This window comes from Neofelis nebulosa, chromosome 3 (assembly GCF_028018385.1).
Source record: "Neofelis nebulosa isolate mNeoNeb1 chromosome 3, mNeoNeb1.pri, whole genome shotgun sequence".
Lineage (NCBI taxonomy): Eukaryota > Metazoa > Chordata > Mammalia > Carnivora > Felidae > Neofelis > Neofelis nebulosa.
The window spans coordinates 102,445,532-102,467,770 of record NC_080784.1 but is presented as its reverse complement, the minus strand read 5'-3'; the positions used below and the strand labels follow the sequence as shown (position 1 = coordinate 102,467,770).

General features: G+C 39.5%; 1 protein-coding gene across 3 annotated transcripts in view; it reads left to right on the top strand.

Annotated features, from left to right (window-relative positions):
- The first annotated feature begins 3,936 nt into the window (after positions 1–3,936).
- The window catches only part of SPRY1 (sprouty RTK signaling antagonist 1), a 30,634-nt gene continuing 12,331 nt past the window's right edge, over positions 3,937–22,239 (top strand). The window contains exons 1-2 of one of the 3 annotated variants that reach the window (XR_009259331.1): positions 3,937–4,124; positions 4,856–5,773. Coding sequence is in view for 2 of the 3 variants with exons in the window: in XM_058721437.1 (XP_058577420.1) it covers positions 8,650–9,609 (960 nt within the window). In the remaining variant the exon portion in view is untranslated. Of the gene's footprint in view, positions 4,125–4,855; positions 5,774–6,395; positions 6,797–8,594; positions 10,804–22,239 lie in introns of those variants that run through there. The other 2 variants (XM_058721437.1, XM_058721438.1) reach the window with 2 other exon arrangements.

Below are 22,239 nucleotides of genomic sequence, written 5' to 3'. Positions count from 1 at the left end.
AAATTTTACAAAGTACTCCATATACACACATTAAGCCTACAGTAGTGCTACAATTTGGGAAGGTGAAGGATTGTTATTAACTTCAGGTTACTGATGAGAAAGCAGGCTAAGAGAAATTAAGTGAAGGTCACCAAGCTAGAAAGTGGCAAAGCTGAGACCTGAACTTCGTATCATCTGACGCTACATCAGTTATTCTTTTCTCAATATCATGCCATTTTCACACTTGTTGGAGTATTGGACATAGGGACATTATGGGCAAATACGGCATATTAGCTAAAGTTATAGATCATGATATAGAAGAATGATATAGCCAAAACTCAGATTTTCAACACATGTAGCCTATCAATTATTGTTACCACGTGAAATGTATTTGTACGTGGAATTTTTTAAATGCTCCAAGAGAACTGCAATTTAAAGAAAACCAGAGTGTTCAAAAATTTTTTCTTGTAAGTTTTTTTGCATTTTCTTTTTTCAGTATAGGAAATAAGGATTAAAGTAGCCAAGCCCCAGGAGATGTTTTAAGTCGTTTTTATTTTAATGAAAACATGACTTTGTTGTTTTGCTGTTTCATCTCTGGGGACAGTTATAGGTTTTGAATTAACCTGTGTTCTTATGCATTTGTCTCTGAAGATGAAGATAGCAGTAAATGGTTATGGAAATGAAAGATTAATAGCTTTCGCTGACCAGAATCAAAGATGATACCAGATGATCACTATAGGAGGCATTCAGAAGTCAAATCAGGAGAAGAGGCAGATTTTCTTTTCTTGTGAGAAAGAAGAACAAGGCAAGGTTTAGAAGTGAACATTTAATATTACAGAGGAGGAAAGAAGAGAGGATTTATTCTTCAATTGACTAGATAAGAAATGAAGACTGTTTTGTACTGGGGCAAAGATGTTTCCTTATACAACCTTACCATGTGGATTTAGTTACTAAAATCTTTAATATGTAGTAGTGATGCCATTTGTCTGAACTCTTGTCACTTTGATTCTCTGTAAAGGAATATGATACTTAAGGAGTAGAGGGCAATTCAGAGCCCTTCCATGTGCATTTCTTTTTCCTTCTTACAACTTGTGAAAAATAGAATCACTTGTGACAAAGTATACAAATGATTAGTTGTAGAATTATAGAGTGGACAGAAACTTTACAAATCATTCAGTATAATTTACTCAATGTATTGTTTGATTTGCCCACTTCCAGAATTTGAAGCCAATACAGAACATTTGTGTTTCAAATAGGGCAGAAGAATGAGAATTGAGCTTATGAAAATAAAGAGAATGTTTATGGAAAATTTACAGAATAGGTTGGTCTATTTCTGTCAACTACAAAGACTGTTTACAAAAGGAAACTGAAAATAAAATGGCTATCCTTGCCAGTTTTTCTTGGGAAGTATAGTAATACAGTGACTATTGCCCTAAAAGGAAAGTAGAGACTTAGTTTCCATTCCTGGTTCTTCATTAATTTATTAGATACTTATAGGCTAACTTACCAGTTTATGGGATTATTTTGTTTCTCAACAAGATAAAAATTATATTTATAAATATGATTAATTCTTGGAAGAATTAATAAGGAATTATTTTTCAAAAGCTTGGAACACGTTATGATTCTGCTACTTTGGCAAATAAAGTAGATAAATAAGTTAAGCTTCTCAGTACTACACCGTTTTTTGTTTTTTGTTTTTTTAATTACTAGCGGTTGTGAGGAGTTATCAGATTGTTTTTTCATTTTATTTTACTCTTTCTTTCAAAAATCAAATCAGCAGAAGAGATGGCTTCTCTTGTTTCCACACGAAAGTGAACAAGACATCCGGGTCACTCTGCATTCCACTTTATTCTTTTACACATATCTTAATAGTGAACTGAACATTATCGTAAGACTTTCCCATGGATATTTACATTGTTTTTCCTTTCCAGGAAAATTCCATACTTCAGCTATCCATTCCTAGGTATGGTAAACAGAAATTAAACTTACTAAATAAAGAGCAATGTCTATTTTAAACTAAAAGTTTAGAATGCTTACAAATTCTTATGAGTTGTAGGTAATCAAAAAGAGAGGCAGGTTTTATTAAATGTCTTCTAAAAGAGAGGCAGGTTTTACTAAATGTCTTCTAGATCAGGTGGCAAGACTACACCTGTATTTATTTGTAATGTAATAGAGAAAAACATACTGATGTATTTTATTGCTAAATGATGTAAAGGGTCATTGGTCAACCTGTGCAGCCTAATATTTGATTTCTAAATAGAACATGACCCATGATGATGCTGTTACAGTTAAAATTTCATGGATTTAACTTATTATTGTAATTCAAAAATACTTAAATCTCGTGCAAATTGTAATTTAATACATCTGTGGTTGAGTTTGAAGCTTATTTGTTACAGAAATCTTTCAAATATATTTTTATAGGATTTATGGAAGTAGAATGTTCAGTGCTCCCTCTCCTGGTTTTATCATATTGGTGAACTGACCTCTCATCCTAAAATTGTGGTAATAGCTGAGAAGACAATTTTGAAGATCCAAACAGAATACTCTGATATGATTCTATTTCTGATTTGACTATTCCAAGTCCATTCATAATGGTCAAGAAACCTATCCATCATTGGTTAAAGTTCATTACATCCCAAAGTATGAAATCTAAGAAAAAAACCAGAAAGTATGTACAATAATGTTGATTTTATCTTTTTTAAAAGCCCATTTTAATACCGTTTATATTGAGTGAATATGTAGCTTTTTGGCTTCATTCTTGTTCTATATTATTGTCTAGTGATGCTTCCTTCCTTCTTGTTGATGGTCTTAGCAATGCCCTAGGTTCCAAAGAGGTTAATTCCAAATACAACTTCTAATTTTTTTAAGTGCTCAAACATTTGAAAGTCTAGAAAAAAACAGCTTCAACAGAATCACTTGTTATTGTAAAGGAGCTTAAGAACTGAAAATTTCCATATCCAAATTTATACATGTTCTAGATTTTGAGGTTTGTTTTGTTTGCTTTATTTTGTCAGAGACTTTAAGCTACTTCTGATATCTAGTACCTGGAAAACGTACTTCCTCTCCACTTACTATATGTTTTTGGTTTTTAGGTATCTTTTAAGAGTCTCTGTGGAATTTTAAATTTCACATATAGTTATCCTCCCTGAAGCATAAAGTACACAATTTTGATAATAAAGATCTAAAATCCCATAGGTTGTAAGAAACAAAGCGAGTTTCCTACTGATTAAAATATCTTTTTTTTCCAGTAACAAAACATGTATCATTAAGAATTATAAAACTTCCTGGTAATCTATTTTAATTGATTTCCAATTAACTGATTTTTAAAAATAAATTAGTTGGTTCTGGATGGGTTTTTTTTTTTTTTTTTTTTGCAAAATGATACAAATTAATTACAAAATTGAAGAAAGTTGGGGTTTTTAATTTGAGTTTTAGGAAATCATATCCCAAACCAAGACAGAGCACTTGTTATAAAATCTACAGCAGGAAATTTCACCTTTATGAGGTAATGTTATATACGTTTGCAGTAAGTAGTGCTACCTTCTGAACCTTCAGATTGCACATATTGTGAATTTTGCTTCAAATACGAACTGTAATGTTATATTATCATCTTTTACCTGTCAATATACTTTTTCTCTCTAGCTGATCAGAAGTGATGGCTTGGCATACAACTTTTTAATCTTCTTTTATTCAAAAGTATTTTTTAATTCAACCTTAAAAGTTGTGTTCACCAATACTTTCACAGAGATTGATAACTCAAAGGATTCTTCTGTGACAAACTGCATTTGTAGGAATTTTAGAGGTAATCTCAAAGTTTCAGAGGATGTTTATCACAGAGAGTACAGGGCAACATTTCCAAGTTGGTACACATAAACGAAAGAGAAAACGACTGTTGGAGAAATCCTGTTCCAGGTTTTCAGGCAGCCCGCGTGATTGACACATGATATCACTGGAGGCGTGTCCTGGAGTGGAGGTGGAGGTGGAGGCGAGCTGCTGAAATTCTGCGGAGCCGGAGTGGGATTGCTCTGTAAGGCACGCAGTGGTTTGCAGAGTGATAGCAGCAGACCGAGCTCCTTACCCTGGATAAGGAACTGCTACAGTCGCTGTAAATGTGCCTGAAAAGCAATTTCCAATCTTTGCGTTAGGTAAGAACTGTTTCCTTCCTTTCATTCCGTAGATATTTTAGGAAAGATTAGGTGAGAAATGTTGGCTTTTACAAGGACTTAAACATTTCTTTGAACTCGCTTTGGATGTAAGATTACTGGTTGCATTTCAAATTACCAGTAGTATTCCCACTGCTAAAACTAATGCTCTTAAATGCTACTGGTAAGAGAAAAAACAGGGTCCCTTTTTTTTTTTTTTCCCTTATCCGAAGGGTAACAAGTTTAAAGTCTGAAACGGTCGGTTGTGTGAAAAACAGAGTGGTTAATGCCGAAGAGGGTCTGGCACTCGGTGTGTGGACCAAATACATGTTTGTTTAGGCATTGTTGGCGACCGAACCCCGAGCGAAGCAATTGTTTAAAACCTGAATTTCCCGTCTCTGTGTATTGATTTCCAATGCGCAGAGGCGTTGCTTGAACGTTGTTTGAACTCCTAGGCATTCCAAGGGGCAAAAGCACTTCGGCAAAACGTGCAAGACTGCATGTTACTTTGGTTCGCTGCTGACACGCCGACTGTGCGCCGGCCTGTCAATCACTGGAAGCAGCAACAGCCAGCACATGGCAGCGGGCTGCGGGCGGCGGGCGAGCTGGCGAGCGGCCCACCCCGCTCTACTCTCCGCCCGGGCGGCTGAGCGCGCTACGCGTCCAAGTGCCTCGAAAGAAAAGGAAATTAATGTTTTGTTTTGTTTTATTTTCCCATCGATAATCCTCTGTAGCAGGCATTTCGGCCGTAGAACAGGAGGGTCGGAGGACTGGGAGTGAGCGCTGCCCCGGAGAGGCTGACCTGCCAGGACCGGAGTTCCGGGGGACGCTGTGCCCCCCACTTGCCCAGCGTGCAGGACCGGTTAAGTGCCTCGACCTGCGCCGGGGCCAAGAAACGACGCCCCGCCTCTTCCCTTGAGAAGAACCCCCCCCAGCCTCAGTCCTTCCACCGCTACCCCTAAAAAAGCGGGTAAAAAAAAAAAAAAAAAAAAATCCCACCCACCCCCGCCCGGGGAAGCGGCAGCCTCCGCCTCGCAGGCGTGCGCTCCCGGGTTCCGCCGGGGCCTGCGCGGTTCCGTGACCCGCCCGCAGACGCAGGTTCGAGCCCCGTCCCGGGCGCCGCAAAGTCTCGAACGTCCGTGACGTGGATTTTCAGTCGTGAGGGGGCCGCCACTCCTTCCTTTCGCGCGAGGAGCGTTCGGAACCGGAGAAGAACTCACGCGGAGCACGGCGTACCAGCCTGTGGGCCCGTCACGAACTCTTCTCTCTACCGCTCCCCAGCTCGCTTTTCTGGGAGACTCGAGGGCCCCCCAGAAGGGATTTTTTTTTTCTGGTTCGTGGAAGGGGGCTGCAAGAGAAAAGCCCCAGAGGTGGATGTTACTGAGCTGCGCGGCAAACACGAGCTGTGAGAGGTCTGCTGCGCCGGGCCGCGCGCGGAGACTCCGGAGAATTGTCCTCCGCAGCCGGAAGGGGGCCGCGGGGAGCGCTCCTGCCCGGTGGGGGCGGGGGAGGCCGCGGGCGGACTCGCCGCAGCAGGGGCAATGCCTCCTCGTCCTCCCCGCCGCGGTTGATGCGGCGTGAGCACGCTGCCGCCCACACCGGGACCTGGGCCGGGTCGCACGGCTTGGTCCCCAGCTACCGCTTCGACCTAGGTGAGTGTCCGGCGGCCGCTCTCAGCCGGCGGGGGCGGGGGGGCGCGCGCACCCGGCTGGCTCTGCGCGGCAGGTGCGGGCTCCGGGGCTCGGAGAGGGGGAGGGGAAGTGGAGGGGCGACCCCAGCGCGCGGCGCCGCCCCTCCGGCCGCCTCTCTCCCGGGGCGCTCGGGGCTGGGGAATCTGGTGGGCGACCTGCGGCCGCGGCCGAGGACGGTGAGGCAGGGTCTCCCATCCCCAGTTTCCTGCAGTGCTGGCGCGGTGGCCGGGGTTGTCCTCTTGAAGGAGCCCTCTACGCGAAAGATGGATTCTGGGAGGCTTTTGAGGTGTTCCCCGGAGGACTCTGAGGAACTTCGTGACTTGTGCCAACGGCGGGCTTTCTGTGAAGGAGTTTCCTCAGACCGGGGGCCGGGAAAGGGCGTGTGTGTGCGCGCGCGCGCGGGCGCGCGTTTAGGGAGGCAAACCTCGGAATTCGCGGGTAACCCCCTGGACGGAATTAGTCTGCGCCAAAGCGAGCTTCGACTTTATTCTTGTTTTGAGAGCGGTGGAACGGCGAGGGGAGGGGAGAGGGCGCTGCCACTTTAAAAATGGGAAGTCCGCCCTCCTGAGGTAATGGTAACCTCAGCCTCCTCCCCCTCCTCCTGCCCAAACAGAGGGAGAGAGAGAAAACTTGTTTTCATTCATAACTTTTTCCTTTTCCTTCCTCTCCGTCAACTATTTATTCACCGCTTCTCCCAGCTCGGATTGCAGAGGGCGCAGCTCCACCGTCGTAACTTGCAGTGTGGGGACGCTTCTCTGCTGCCCCTGCCCCCGGCTCATTTCTTCCCGGCTCTTTAGGAATCCGGCTTTTCCTTTAAAGTGTAGACAGATCTTTATTTCTGACTCTCCATGCCTTGGGCTTGCTTTTGGCGCCTGCATTAGCTCTCAAGGCTCTCCACGATCTGTAAGAAATCTTGGCGAGATACGCAAAAATGGGTCGGAAATCCACGGTGATCCTTAGGATGTGATGGGACTGTACGAAAAGGTATTGGACTTGGAGTCCTGTTTCGGTGGGGAAGACAGGTTGCCGAGAGCGTGCGAGCGTGTTTGGGGCTGGATCCGAGAACTGTCAGTGCTTGAAAAGGGGCTTTGCTTCAGATCAGAGGTGGCTAATTTTCTTTTTATCTGCTAATCTGATTTACCAGGCAGCCTGAACTTCGTTACGACCATCATTTAAAACGCAGATGAAACATGTGCCTGGTGTTTTTACTACACTCTTCAAATCCTGCACGCCTTTTTCTTAACTGTGGGATCTGACTTAGGACTTGGAGATACTCTGCTTTTAAAGCACTGGGTGAAGAGTTCTTTGCAAGGAGGAATGATCTTGTGTGTGCAGAGTATCGAAGGGGTATTTGAACAGTCCTTAAGGATTCCAGGACTAAACCAGGCAGATCATGAATGTGTTTCTTCTGTTGTACAGAGAAAGGCAGAGTAAAGGAGCAACTTGGGAGATCTTCGTTGGGAGAATGAGAGAGGGCAACTCCAAGAAGTTAACATAGAAGACATAGTCTATAGACAATCTGTTTAGTTAACAGAATGAAATGGACTTCTGTCTGCCTTATTCCTTCAGCTGGTGTTTTGGCTCGAGGTGGCAGTTGAGAATGGGCATTTTTTTCTTTTCATTCTTGACTCGGAAGGGATCTGTAGACTTTAGAAGGAATTTGTGTGATTCCATTGATTGAAATTGGAAATGTTCTTACGTTTGGTGGTTTTTTGGTGTGTGTGAAGAATGCGTTATAAATTAGAAATAACTTACTATTAGTGCGGAAATACAAATGCTTACTTTTATCAGGATATTACTGTACTTATCTTATTTCAAGAAGCACATTGATTCAGAGTTGGAAGTGCTCTTGAGAATCAAGATCTGTCATGTAAATACAGATGTTTAAGTTAGAGGAAATGTGGTGATTAAAATGGCCCAGATTTCTCCATACTGCCTTAAAGGCCTAATACTTATTTGTACATGAAAGTTGTCTTGTTATGTGAGTGACCCCTTAATTTAAACTTTAAAAAAATCCTTTCATGATTTCAGATGAGAATGCTTTTTAACATCACAGCATTGAGTTTTGTGTGTGTGTTGTAGTGGCTGTAAAATACCAAGAGCTGTTGTATTCCTCTATACTCATTTTTTACATCTTGTAGATTAAATAATGGGTTACCTTTATAATCTTGGTTTCTAAGTAAAATGCCCTCTTACTTTGAGATTCCATTTTAGTTTGATGTCTCTTGGATTTTTTGTAATGCGTGAAGTATACCTTGACTAATTTCTCATTGTTAATCTAGTGCTTATAACAGTAAACAGCAGAAAGGCCATTCGTAATTTTTAGAAAGTGGATGTTTTCCTGTAAGGAAAACACTGATGAACTGATACGAGCTTTCTTTAGATGAGAGCTGTTCCAGGGCTTATCCTCAATATTCCCTATAAGGGCATACTCCATTTTAATTATTTGTTAGATTGACAAACAGGAGGGCATTACTTCTTGATTCTGCTTTTTAGAAGTTGAAAACAACGTTTCACTTTTATGGCATGGGGTCTCTTGCCTGCATTCTTCATCTGTGATGTGGTCCTCAGCCTCTTAGAATTGGACTCTGGCCAGGACCCCAGCATCATTGTAATCCGCTGATGAAGGAGATCATTACCAGGTGGTTTAGGCAATTTGTGACTTGACAGGATTCCCCCCCCCCCCCAAAATGCTTCCTGTCATTTATTCTTTCTCTCTCTCTCTCTCTCTCTCTGTTTTGTTTTTTTATTTTTTATTTTTTCATCTTTGATTTCCTTTTAGGATTTCAGATGCATGCCAGGTTTCCACTGATTGCCAGAATTCGAGATCACTACACATGGATCCCCAAAATCAGCATGGCAGTGGCAGTTCATTAGTTGTGATCCAGCAGCCTACATTGGATAGCCGTCAGAGGTTAGACTATGAGAGAGAAATTCAGCCTGCTGCTATTTTGTCTTTAGACCAGATCAAGGCCATCAGAGGCAGCAATGAATACACAGAAGGGCCATCAGTGGTGAAAAGACCTGCTCCTCGAACAGCACCAAGACAAGAAAAGCATGAAAGGACTCACGAAATCATACCAATTAATGTGAATAACAACTATGAACACAGACCTACAAGCCACCTGGGACATGCAGGACTCTTAAATAATACCCGAGGCCCCATTTTGAGCAGATCGACCAGCACTGGAAGTGCAGCCAGTTCTGGGAGCAACAGCAGTGCCTCTTCAGAGCAGGGACTGTTAGGAAGGTCACCACCAACCAGACCAGTGCCTGGCCATAGGTCTGAAAGGGCAATCCGGACCCAGCCTAAGCAACTGATTGTTGATGACTTGAAGGGTTCCTTGAAAGAGGACCTGACACAGCACAAGTTTATTTGTGAACAGTGTGGGAAGTGCAAGTGTGGAGAATGCACAGCTCCCAGGACCCTGCCATCCTGTTTGGCCTGCAATCGTCAGTGCCTTTGCTCTGCCGAGAGTATGGTGGAATATGGAACCTGCATGTGCTTAGTCAAGGGCATCTTCTACCACTGCTCCAATGACGATGAAGGGGATTCTTATTCGGATAATCCTTGCTCCTGTTCACAGTCACACTGCTGCTCTAGGTACCTGTGTATGGGAGCCATGTCTCTATTTTTACCTTGCTTACTCTGTTATCCTCCTGCTAAGGGATGCCTGAAGCTTTGCAGGGGGTGTTATGACTGGATCCATCGCCCAGGATGCAGATGTAAGAACTCCAACACTGTCTATTGTAAGCTGGAGAGCTGCCCCTCCAGGGGTCAGGGTAAACCATCATGATTTCTGGAAGTGCGTTGGACCTCCTGAACTTCTAGCTTTCAAGCTGTGGCTGTTGAAAAGATTCTATGACATACTGGTTTTATTTTCTCTACAATTTTCCCACCTTTCTTCCCCTGTTCCTAAGGTTTGACTCATGGATCTTACTCTTCTCTAATGGATGATCTTCAGTAAGAGTGGACTGTGAAACTGCACCTGGCTCCCACTTACGACAGGAGCCTCTGCCATCCACGCAGGAGGGTATTGAGAGCCAGTGGGCTTTTGTGTAGCCGTTTTGTTCTGCAAGCAACTTTTCAAAAAGTTGTTGTATAAATGAACATACCCACACACATACCCAGTCAATCTGCAGTGATTTAGAGCTGTTTTTGATTGGGTACTCTGGGAGCAGGGAAACTGGTTTTTAAAGAAACAACATTTTTATTGCTTAATTAAGCTATGTGTTAAGTTTGTCTCCAGTTAGGGCTGTCTTCATAGCATTGGCCCCTTAAGAAGCATGGGGGGATATATTTTTGTTATAACATAAAAATTTTCGTTTAACCACTGCCCTCTCCTTGCCCCTCAAAGTTCTTTCTTTTTTTTTCTGGAGATGCCAGGTATTTTTCTTTTCCTATGTAATTTTAGATTTGCTTTACAATATAAATCTTCACATTGGAGATAAATTGGTTGTTTCTTGCTCATCTTTATTCTAGCTTTCATGTTTGTGAAGGACTCAACTACCTTCCTGCCACACCCCACACTTTTTACCAAATTTCTCATCATTGAGGGCACTTGGATAACTGAAGTTGATATTTACAGCTGATCAATCTATGGGTGTCACAGAACTATGCTGCCTAAAGTGATCTTGGCCCTTTAATGGTCCTTTTGGCCCTTTGGTTAGCTAACAGCTGGGTAATTCTAATTTTTTCTGTGTTTTCATTGCCTTAACCACAAATTGTGGTGCTTTTTTGTATATTTTATGTATAAATCACAAAGTTGAATTCTGACTATTTTTAAGACAAAAGTCTGTTAAACTTTTTTATTGTAAAGAATATTTATTATGCGAATCTATTATTTTATGATATTTATTGCAAAAGACTGTTGAAATGTACTCATGTCTGAATATAACAAAATATCAATACGTAACGGAAAGTAAGGTGACACGAAGAAAGTACCTATGTTAACTATAATGCAGAAAATATATTAATTAATGAAACCGTCTCTTGATTTCTTCATTTATTAGCCTGTACTATTATGGTGATTTTTGTCATTTGCTTTGACTCTTCATGCACACCCATTTTATCTCTTAGGTGAGCTCAGATTTAGATGTTTCCTGGGAAATGCATTAATCAAAATTTTGTGATCCAAATTCTCTTTCAACGGATGCCCTAATGAATCACTTTATAAAGTGAACTTTTTTTTTGCAGTTAATATTTACAGTCACTCTCTACTTTGGCTGTTTTGTAAGCAAGAGGTTTTGTGTATATCATAATTTCTTGGAAAATGGAACATATCTGTAATTTATGAAAATGTTTTATTTTCTTGGGTTAGTCAAAAATTAATCTTTATCAGTAAAACTTAAAGAACTTAGTTCTGTATGCATGCTATGAGTCTCTAGCTCTGTCACTTTAGTAAAACACGCTAGATGTTAGAGTGTACCAAGGGAAATAGCTCACATTATCAAAGAGAGGCTTTAAAAACATTTCTGTCCCTACCTTTTTATTTTAATAAGTGTTTAGTATGGCCTGATCAAATGACATTTTGTCATGTTCTGTGGAATAAGATACCTCAGGGCCTGAAACTTTATATAGACAAAATAAATATTTTTATTTTTTGATCTGCTGAAACCACTCATAGCTAGACTCTTTGATCTGATAAAATTTCGTTTATGTGAATCTTCAAACTCAGTTTTACCCAACTCCCCATGCCTAAGTGCTATGTCAAACCTGAGTAATTCTCTGCATTTCAGAATAAGATGCTGACAAAATTTGAACCTGTGATTTAGGCTACCAAAACTCTTTCTTACCAGCTTTTTTGTTTTGGTCATTATCTTTTAGATGATTTGGCTACTTGTTTTAGTACTTCTTTGTAAATGAGCCTTGATTTTGTTTTAATTGGACAAGGCATAAGTGATAGAAACTTGTTTTAATCCTTTCCCCAAGCCAGTAAACCTATTAGTTGGCATTGTGACGTTTGATATAATCAAAAATTTTCTCTATGGTCTGAAAACAGGAGCATTTTTATAAGTGAATATTTGTTTTGGAGGCTACTTCGTAATCTATAGTATTTCAAAATGTGAAGTTATTTTCTTTCATACTCAAGTTATGTAATGTTATCAGTGGTCCCTTAGTATTGGGTTTTTGTTTAAGATTGGCTCCTTAATGAAGTATATAAACACAGACTCCCTCAAAATACTGCATAATTTTTTTCTGTTATTATTCAGACTCTTGGTATAATTAGGATCTGGTGTAAGAGCTGTCTGTAGCTATAATACCCAGACTAAGAAGCTGTAGCTTGTATTGAAAGAGGTTTATAGTGTTAATGAGAATGCGGTATGTTTTGGATTTTTAACTTCTGGCTATATGCAGAATACATTAAAATTATAATATTAAGATGGTGGTCTGCTGCTGCTAGGGCTTTATGTGCACTCTTGCATGATTTGGAAGTAGCAGTATGTTAGACTTTCAGACTTCTGACAGGCTTGTTAGATGGCAAAGCATAAACACTTTGATTCAAAACTTCCTCCTTTGTAAAGGTTTACACCTAGAAGAAAAAAATATTAGGGTGTGTCCTTATAAGTGCTTATGAATTCTAGGCTTTCCAACCTAATACTGATCATCATTTTAAAGTGCTAAGTCTTTGAAAGCACCAGCAAAGCTGAAATTTTTTACAGTGCCCACTACTATTTATTTGATACTTCTTTCTTTTTTAATGTTTGTTTGTTTATTTTGAGAGAGACTGTGCGTGGGTGGGGGGAGGGGCAGAGAGGGAATCCCAAGCACGGGCTCGATCCCATGAGCAGTGGGATCATGACACACAGACTGAGCCAGAGCCACCCAGGTGCCCCTATTTGATACTTTAAATGAAAATAACATACCAAATAGATGGGCTAGCTTTCTTTCCTTATTCCATGATTTTGTCCCTTTCCTCAGCTACTACAGCTTGACAGAAATAGTTCCTTTCCAGCATATTTTCTGACTGCCAATTTTTTCATTTCAGAGTTTTATTTAGATAATTGTGAATAAAACCAAAATGGGATTTCTGTAATTGAGTAGTTTCCTGTCAACAGTTTATAACCCAGCAGGAAAATGAAATGTGAAAAGCAGGTATGATTCTTTTTGTGAAGGCCTAAGGTGAAACCTTAAATTATAGTCTGTAATAATGATTATATGGTTTTCAAAATCCAAACCATAGAACATTCCAATTATTACTAAGAAAAGTGAAATGTAAAAAACAATGTTCTTTAAAGTGAAAGGAAGTGAGTTAAAAACTAGTCATGTTTTTACCTTAAAATTGATATTGGAACCAACTCAGAGGATTCAGTTCCAGAAGATTGATTTAAGTTTTGAAATTGCCTCCTTTTCCTAAATCTACTCTCTTTCCCATCTTCAGAATGATGTATTTCATGGCAGTTTTATGTATAGTTGTTTCGTGAAAAAGTACGATCCCTTTTTGAAACATTGATATAGTAAAACAAAGAACAGAGGGTCTAGACAGTTCTCATCTTAAACCCTACCCTACCTTTTTTTTTTTTTTTTAATTCCAAGAGTTTCATGTCTTTAAACATCTGGATAACAAATCTTTAAATCCTTAAATCCTCCTTTTGGCCAGTTGGAGGTTTTGACAATTGGAGGATTTTTTTCCCCATTATTTCACTGATTTGATATAATAAAAATAGCCAAGTATTTAATAAACAACTTACTGATTCTTCCAATATTCTCTCAGACTATTACCAAGCCATTTTGCTCTATTTATTGAACATTTACCATGTACATTATTCTATATGCAGAATAATTCTAGAGCTAGAAGTAGGTTTGAGTGTATCTTGCTTAATACTTCTCAACCATGTATAAAACCAAATAGGTCACTAGTTAAAAGTTAAAAATTTGTAGGTCTCTTAATAGTTCAGACCTACTATATAAGGAAAATCTCCAGGGGAGTAGCTTTGTATTCTGTATTTTTAAAAACTTCTTGAGTGATTTTATCAGACAATTTTGGAACTGCTTTTTTAGCTTGATGTCTTCATTTTGAGGATGTAGAAACATAAGCCCACCTTGGAAGATAAACTGTTCATGATATCTAGGGTATAGCCAGGAATCTTATCTGATACAGGATTTTCCTCATTTCTTAGCAGCAAGCCAGTACCTTTATGCTGCACATTAGCTTTTGCTGTTCCATTCTCTACTAGGAAGTTTTTACTTCATTATTAATGTATTTGACTATAATTTAGGAAGTGGAATGTTTTTCAGCATATATTCTTTGCCCTTAGCTATCAGGAATAAGTAGCAAATGACTTCATTACCGTGATTATTTTTTATACGTTAATATTAAAGTTAACAACTTCACTTGAAAACTGAGCATGTGTGCTTCCTCTGGCCAGGTTTATATGGTAATAATATGACAAATTGATTTAATCCATTTGTAAAAGGTAATAGTAACTTGGCATCTAGATTAAAGGATTTATGTGATGTTACTTCGTACCATTGTTCTGTTTGCATTAGGATTATAGTAATCAAAGGCAATTTAAATGTTCTATTTTGCACTATTTAAAAAAATTTTTTTTAATGTTTATTTATTTTGAGAGAGAGAGAGAGAGAGAGAGTGTGAGCAGGGGAGGAGCAAAGAGAGAGGGAGACACAGAATCTGAAGCAGGCTCCAGGCTCTGAGCTGTCAGCCTAGAGCCTCACACAGGGTTCAAACCCACAAGCGAGATCATGACCTGAGCAAGTCGGGCACTCAACCGACTGAGCCTTCCAGGAGCCCCAATTTTGCACTATTTAAAAAAAAATAATTTTGTTTAAGTTCATTTTGAGAGAGACAGAGTGTGAGCTGGGGAGGGGCAGAGGATGAGAATACCAAGCAGGCTCCGCAAGGTCCATGCAGAGCAGGTTGTGGAGCTCAAACTCATGAAAACATGAGATCATGACCTGAGCCAAAATCAAGAGTCAGATGCTTACCCAACTGAGCCATCCAGGTACCCCTCTATGTTGCACTATTAAAAAGATTGATGTTGTTAGTCAAATCATAGTAGATATGTTAATAATTCTAATTGCAAAACCTACCAGAGAACCTAGGACTTTTTTGAATTGTATATATTTGAGAAAATATACAAGATTCTATCATTCACTAGTAAGCCAAGAGTTAGTTTTGATAAACTAAATCATAATTTTAGTGCTAGGAAGAAACTTAGAGGTTATCTAATCCATCTTTATTTTTTTTTAAGTTCATTTATTTTGTTTTGAGAGAGAGGGTATGCATGTATAAGTGGGCGAGGGACAGAGAGAGAATCCTAGACAGGCTCTGCACTGTCAGTGCAGATGTGGGGCTTGAACTCATGAACCATGAGATCATGATTTGAGCCGAAGTCAGATGCCTAACTGACAGAGCCACCCAGGCACCTAATCCATCTTTAGAGATGAGAAGCCTTATTCAGATGTTAGTTACCTAAAGTTGTGATCTAGTAGCCAAAAACAAAAACTTTGTAGAAAACTACTTACTGTATATGACCATGTGGTAAATGGTTGGAAGGAAGGAGAGGTTGGTTGGAAGGGGAATTTGAACAAAAGTTTCAGGTTAATTTATAAGTTATAAAAATGAACAAATGTGTTAAAGCATAATGGATGAATGTCAGTCCAAGGCAGAGAAATACATGCCAAAAGGAGGGAGTCAGACAAAACTAGCTGAATAGATTTGATGTAAGAAAACAAAGTGGGTGTTAGAAAACTGAGATCCAGTTTGGCTAGCAGTGGTTCTCAAATTTAGCTGTGCTTTAAAATCATCTGAGTAAAAACAACAACAAACAAAACCTGTGTCTAGATCCCATCTCAGGCAAGCTCAATCAGAATCTCTGGGGGTAAGGCTTTGGCATTTGTTTTTTTTAAAAGCATTGAGATGATTCTAAGGCACGTCCACAGTCCAAAACTTCTGAATTCGATTATAGGTATGTGGGGAATTGTGGGAGATTAAAATGGGAGGTATTAATATAAGCAGGCCAATTTAGAAAAAAGAAAGCCAGAGGTATTAAGAGTCATAAGTGGCTTGGAGGTTAGTAGGCATGGAAAAAGGGGTCAATGTGAAAAATAGTACAAATGTTAAATCCATAGTAGGACTTTGCAGTTATTTATAACATGGGTTTGGGATAGAGGAAAGAATTGAAAATGATTCTGAAGCTTTGGACCAAGGTGAATAGGCAAATGGTATTTCTGTTAAAAGAAATGGTTGGTGGGGCACCTGAGTGGCTCTGTCAGTTGAATGTTTGACTCTTGATATCGGCTTAAGTCACAATCCCAGGGTCGTGGGATGGAGTCCCCATAGGGCTCTGTGCTGAGCGTGGACCTTGCTTGGGATTTTCTCTCTCCTGCCCCTTCCTCTCTCTCTCTCAAAAAGAAAGGAAGGGAAGATGAAGAAAGAAAGAAAGAAAGAAAGAAAGAAAGAAAGAAAGAAAGAAAGAAAGAAAGAAAGAAAGAAAGAAAGAAAGAAAGAAAGAAAGAAAGAAAGAAAGAAAGAAAGAAAGAAAGAAAGAAAGAAGAAAGAAAGAAGGAAAGAAGAAAGAAAAAAGGAAAGAAAGGAAAAAAGAAAAGAAAAAAAGAAAAAGAAGGGAAGGAAAGAAAGAAAAAGAAAGGAAAGAAAGCAAAGAAAGAGAAGAAAAGGAAAAAAAGAAATAAAGGAAAGAAAGAAAGTAAAGAAAGGGAAGAAAGAAAAAGAAGGAAAGGAAGGAAAAGAAATGGGTGGAATTAGTTTCGGAGGTATGTGGTGAGGGAAAAGTTATGAGTTATGTTGGGATAAACTTAAAGTGTGAGTGAGTTGCCAGCAGGTTGTTGAATAAAAAGTCTAGAGTTTGGGGTGCTTGGCTGACTCAGTCTGTAAAGCATGCAACTCTTGACCTCGGGGTTGTGAGTTCAAGCCCCACATTGGGCATGGAACCTATGTAAAAAAAAAAAAAAATGTCTAGAGTTTAATAGAAGTGGGTGATGGCCTGTCATCCACTGTCATCCACATGGGGTTGATGGGGAATCTGTAGCATAAATCCCTAAGGAAAGAATGGCTAGAGACAAAACCTGGAGGTACATACCTATATTTAGGGGATGGAGGAAATAAAGCCAACAGTAAGAGGGGTTGTCAAAGAAGGATAGGCAGCAAGAGATTGATGTGTTTTAGAATCTAAAGGAGACTTTCAAGATGGAAATTAGTTAATTAGATGTCAAAAGCTGTGGAGAATCCAAACTGAATTTGGTGGGTGGTATCTAGGTGAAATTGTAATCAAAGGATTGCAAGGGATTAAGAAACAAATGGGTGGAAATACAGTAGGTAACGCTTTAAGTCTATTCATTCTAGAAATTTTGAGATGATAAGAAAGTAACTAGAGGCAGGTAACAGCTGAGGAGGATTTTTAGAATAACAAAAACCTAAGCCTTTGTAGAAAGAGAGGAAGGGTATTTGAGAGAGCAATGGAGGGAAATAGCTGGAGGAAGAGTGAGCACAAAGGGGTGCTTTAACACTGCAAGAATGGTTGTTCTAGAGTAAAGAATAAAAGAAGAAAGAAAAAGATATAATGGAATTTTAAGAGGGAGAACAAGGAAGGAATTTTGATAAATCAGTAGTGAAGACCATCTGGGACTGAAATTGGTTCTTGAGGGTAGAGGTCTAGAATGGTTAGATATGGGGATGCTGTTGCACAGTCAACAGAACCGATGAGGTGAAGAACATGCACAGAGCTCAGCTCAGATTGAACAGAGACTGTTTTTGTGGCCTTCTAAGCATTTTCATATTTCATCTAGATATTGCTTGCAGCTGGTTAAAGGGGCACTTAAGCCAGAGAATAAGTGGCCAATAAGAAATGGTGAATTTGGAAGAGGTTAGGAATTTTAGGGCAGTAGTTGCTGAAATGACTGACCAGAATAATTGAATGAAATTTCCAATGAGGATGAAATATGGGTTTACAGAGAGCACCTAAACAGGAAAGGTTGACAGCTAAGAACAGAGGTGAATTTTCAAGTCAAAACGTTAGAAGGTAGGCAGTTTTTAATTCCTGAAGAAATCTGGGGTTTCTTTGTGCTGATGAGTAGCTGAGGTAGAGAGGAGATTTTTGAAGCTGAAGATGAAGAGAAGCAAACAGCCAATGCATTAAAAGAGTTGTTCATTTAAGTATTAAAAGGCCAGAGGTAGAGGTAGTGAGGAAAATTTAAAGGCTGGTGTTTGTGTTTGGAAAGGATGATTTTAGACCGTTTAACTTGCTTTTGGGCTAATGGATTATAAATTAAGTAATTAAGATCTGATAAAAATGTAAGATTTCTTAATAAGGAATGGACTAGTGGACCAGAATTTATTTCAAATTGGATGTCCTCCATTTGTAAGCCAAATTGTTAACAAAATCAGTTATTGAATAAAGAAAGTATCTTCATGAAAATTGATTGACTAGTCAAGTCAGTCGAAATAATACCCAGAGCCAAAAGACCTTTTGCTTTTCACATTCCCTTCTTTAAACTTTTGTGCACTTCAGAGGCACTTCAGAAAGCAGAGGAATTGGGTCCAAGATCTTAGTGCTGTCAACTTCACAGAATTTGCATGTTGCAGATTTGCAGTAGAAGCTGTGAGTAAATTTGATTCCTCAATGGAAGGACATTTTATTCTTCTGGGCCACCCAGAATCTGCCTTGTACTCCAAATGTAGAGGGGTTTTATCTCCTTGAAGAAGGCTGCTGGTGTCAGAGTTATCTACTGAGTATGTGGAGTTCTAACTGGTTAGTTTGTGGTTTATAGACCTGCTCTTGGAATTACTTATCATTTCTTCTTTGTACCTGTCTTTGTCCGTTCTTTGGCTTTTGCTCTTTAATACCAGGAATACAATTCGATTAGGGAAGATAAAGTAGAAAATGATGAAACCAAAATGTATCAGCTTAACCCCTTGCTATCCAATACCTAGAACAGTGCCTGTTGCAGTAGAGTAGAAGCTTAACAAATATTTGTTGGTTGCCTTGCTAGATTTATTCTTAAAAGCTTCAAATTAAGGAAACGTGTGGCGATTAATAACCAAATTGAATTTTTGTTTCCACAGAGTTTTTGATTGTTTCTATTGTCAATAATATAGGCGGTTTTGAGAGAAAAGAAGAGTTGCTTGGCTCTGTTGACCTTTTAATCATTTATCCGACACTAATACGTTAGGTGCTAAGGATCCCAGTCTTTGCCTAGTAATTCATAAGTTTTTAGCAATGTGATTGGTGCTATTATGTCGGTTGATGACTGGGGCTGTGGAAACACTGGGAGGAAGCAGCCACATCTGTCTTTGCAAGTCAGGGAAGTTTTCATAGAAAAGACATAAAAGATGAGTAGTAATTCATCAGGTAGACAGGAGAGAGAAAAGATTTCAGATAAGTGTAAGGCATGTAAGTGGGAATGGAAATGGCATGCTGGGAAAATTGCAAGTAATTTCGTATGTTTGGAATGTAAGGTGCCTGTGGGAAGGATAGGAGCCAGTTATGGAAAGTGAATGTCACGTTAAAGAGTTTGAGCTCTATCCCATGGGTGATAGGGAGTCACGGACAGCACAGATTATAAACAGGAGAGTGACATGACCAGATTAGAGTTTCAAAACAATTCTTCAGGCAGCACTGTGGGGGATAAACTAGAGTGGAAAGGGGAGACCAGCTAGATGGTTAATATAATGATTGGTATGATTAATGTCATAAGGACAATGGAGATTGAAAGGAAGGGATGGGTTTCAGATAAAGGTTGAGATGAGGGAGGAGGAATCTAGATGACTCAGCACTGGATCCACTTATTTCTGGTAACATAAGGCAAAGAGAACATTTGTATAAATGAAATGTATAAAAAAAACCAAGATTTTCTCCACTGAACATTCTACTAATTGTGTAGATTTAAGAATCTTTTTTCCCCTAGACCACATCTCTCCCAGAACAGTTAATGAGTAATGAAGTAGACTGAATGCAGGAAACAATAAAGCAGAGAATAGAATCAAATGCTATGAAAATCAAACAGCAACTAAATTATTATTTCTTCTACCTCAGCTCCCTAGACAGAGTTCATGGTCTATCACTCAGAAAAGTGAATTATTTGAACTTGTTGTCAGAAATACCAAATTCCAGAACTAGAAAATTCAGCAAGCCAACCATGTTCTCCTGATTTTCTGAAAACATTAACCCCTATTTCCTCAGCACTCTGCCTCCTTCTTCCCCTAGGCCTTACGTTTTGTATCACTGACTTTAAAAACAGTGTTTGCAACTTCAGTGTCCTGTTTTTCCTTCTCCCCTGTGTTTTTCTCTGCCTGTTTGTCAAAGTCAAAAATGGTGGTGACAATGGTAGACAAAGGAAGGAGAGTGGTTGGGATGTATTAGGTGATCGGGAATTAAGATTACAGAACAATTTGAAGCCACTCAAAAGCAAACCTGGAATGAACCTTAAAGACTACTTGGTTTTCCCTTCCTTCATTTCAAAGTAAAGAAAGTTGACTTCAGAGAGATAAAATGACTTACTCAAGGATAAATATCTAATAGGAAAGAGAACCAGAAGAATGAGAAGAATATATGAAAAGTACTTTTTTTTTTAATTTTTTAACGTTTTTGTTTATTTTTGAGACAGAGAGAGACAGAGCATGAACGGGGGAGGGGCAGAGAGAGAGGGAGACACAGAATCCCAAACGAGCTCCAGGCTCTGAGCCGTCAGCACAGAGCCTGACTCGGGGCTCGAACTCCCGGACCATGAGATCATGACCTGAGCCGAAGTCGGACGCTTAACCCACTGAGCCACCCAGGCGCCCCAGAATATATGAAAAGTACTTTTAAGACACCTGTACTATAGACCTTGTCTCTACTTGAAGACTGGGAGTTTAATACGCAGTTCCTAAATAGAGTTCACCATAACAATCGGGGAGGCAGTAAAATCCAAATTCTTGCAGAAGCTATATAAAATGAAGGACAAAATAATTTCGGGATTATAATTGGTCATTTTTTTCTTTATAGTTTGAAATGCTTTTAAGTGAGAGTATTGGAGTTAAAAATTTTCTACATTTTATAGGTGGTATGTGGCACATGTCGAGACTTGGAAATGCTTTTTTGAGAGGTGATCATTATAAAGCAGAATAACTTGAATTTGAGGGAAACTGGCATTGCTTGATTTCAAGAGTTTAGTAAAAAAAAAAAAAAGTCAAGTATGAAAGCTCACATTTCCTTGCATTCTATGTAGATAATAGGATTTCTTTTCTCCTTGGCAATGAAATATGTACCATGTGGTCCCTTAATTTCTTAACTAAAAATTTTAATTGGAGGGGAGTCTCTTAATCCTTAGGGAAATATGCTTCATATGGATTGTAAAATCTGGCAAATTTTGGAAAGAAGAAAAGCAGGCAGTACTCTTCAAAAAAAAAAAAAAGTGGTCTGCTTGAACTTGCCTTTCTTGAAAAAAAAAAAAACAACAAAACCCAACATTCTTTCATAAAGCATTTTTTTTTCAAAAGTATTTGCCCTTGAGCATTTTTTCCTACTTACCTATGCTTATCTTTCAAAACAAACATTTATTTCTTTCTACTATAGAGTGTGGTGAGGAAGTCCCTTTGAGGTTATGCCCTACAAACATATCCAAGCAGTAACTGTCACCTCCTTCCTATGGCACAACAAATGACTAACTCAACCACAGGCAGCCCCGAGCATACAGCGGTGATTTCACGATGGGGGCCGTTCAGATGTTGCCTATGGGGAACAAAACACACATCTGTATTTTTGTGTGCAAATAAAATTTTGGGTCCCTTTGACCCAATGGAAAATGTGTGTCTGTTGGTGGCTGCCTAGTTGGAATATGATGATTTACACTTGGAAACATTTGTGTCATTTATCATATGATGTTACTGGCCTACAGCATGACTGCATAACAAATAACCATATTAAAAATTAATCTTTTCCAGTTCATCAGACTGTATGTCTTTCTGAAGCCCCAAGTTTTCTCTTTCCCTCTTGCCCTATCCTCTGTTCTTGCAGTCACCCTATGCGTTAACTACAGGATTAAGTGAAAACTCCTGTACTAGGCTTTCATAGATGTGCTGTCAGACCCCCAACCAGCCTGTTCACTCTTCTCTCCTGCTTTTCTGCAACTTAAGTCTTCTATCTAGTGGAATTGGTTCACTCTCTGTCCCTAAAACACACCTTCAAACCTGACCTCAGAGACTGCCTTTACCTTAAACAATTTTTTTTTTTAATATTTATTCATTTTTCGAGAGTGAGAGAGACAGAGTGTGAGCAGGGGAGGGGCAGAGAGAGATTGGAAGACAATCTAAAGCTGGCTCCAGGCTCTGAGCTGTTAGCACAGAGCCAGATGCAGGGCTCGAACTCATGAACCATGAGATCATGACTTAAGTCAAAATCGGACACTTAACCAACAGAGCTACCCAGGCACCCCAGTCTTTACCTTTTAAATTCTATTCTTTTATAGC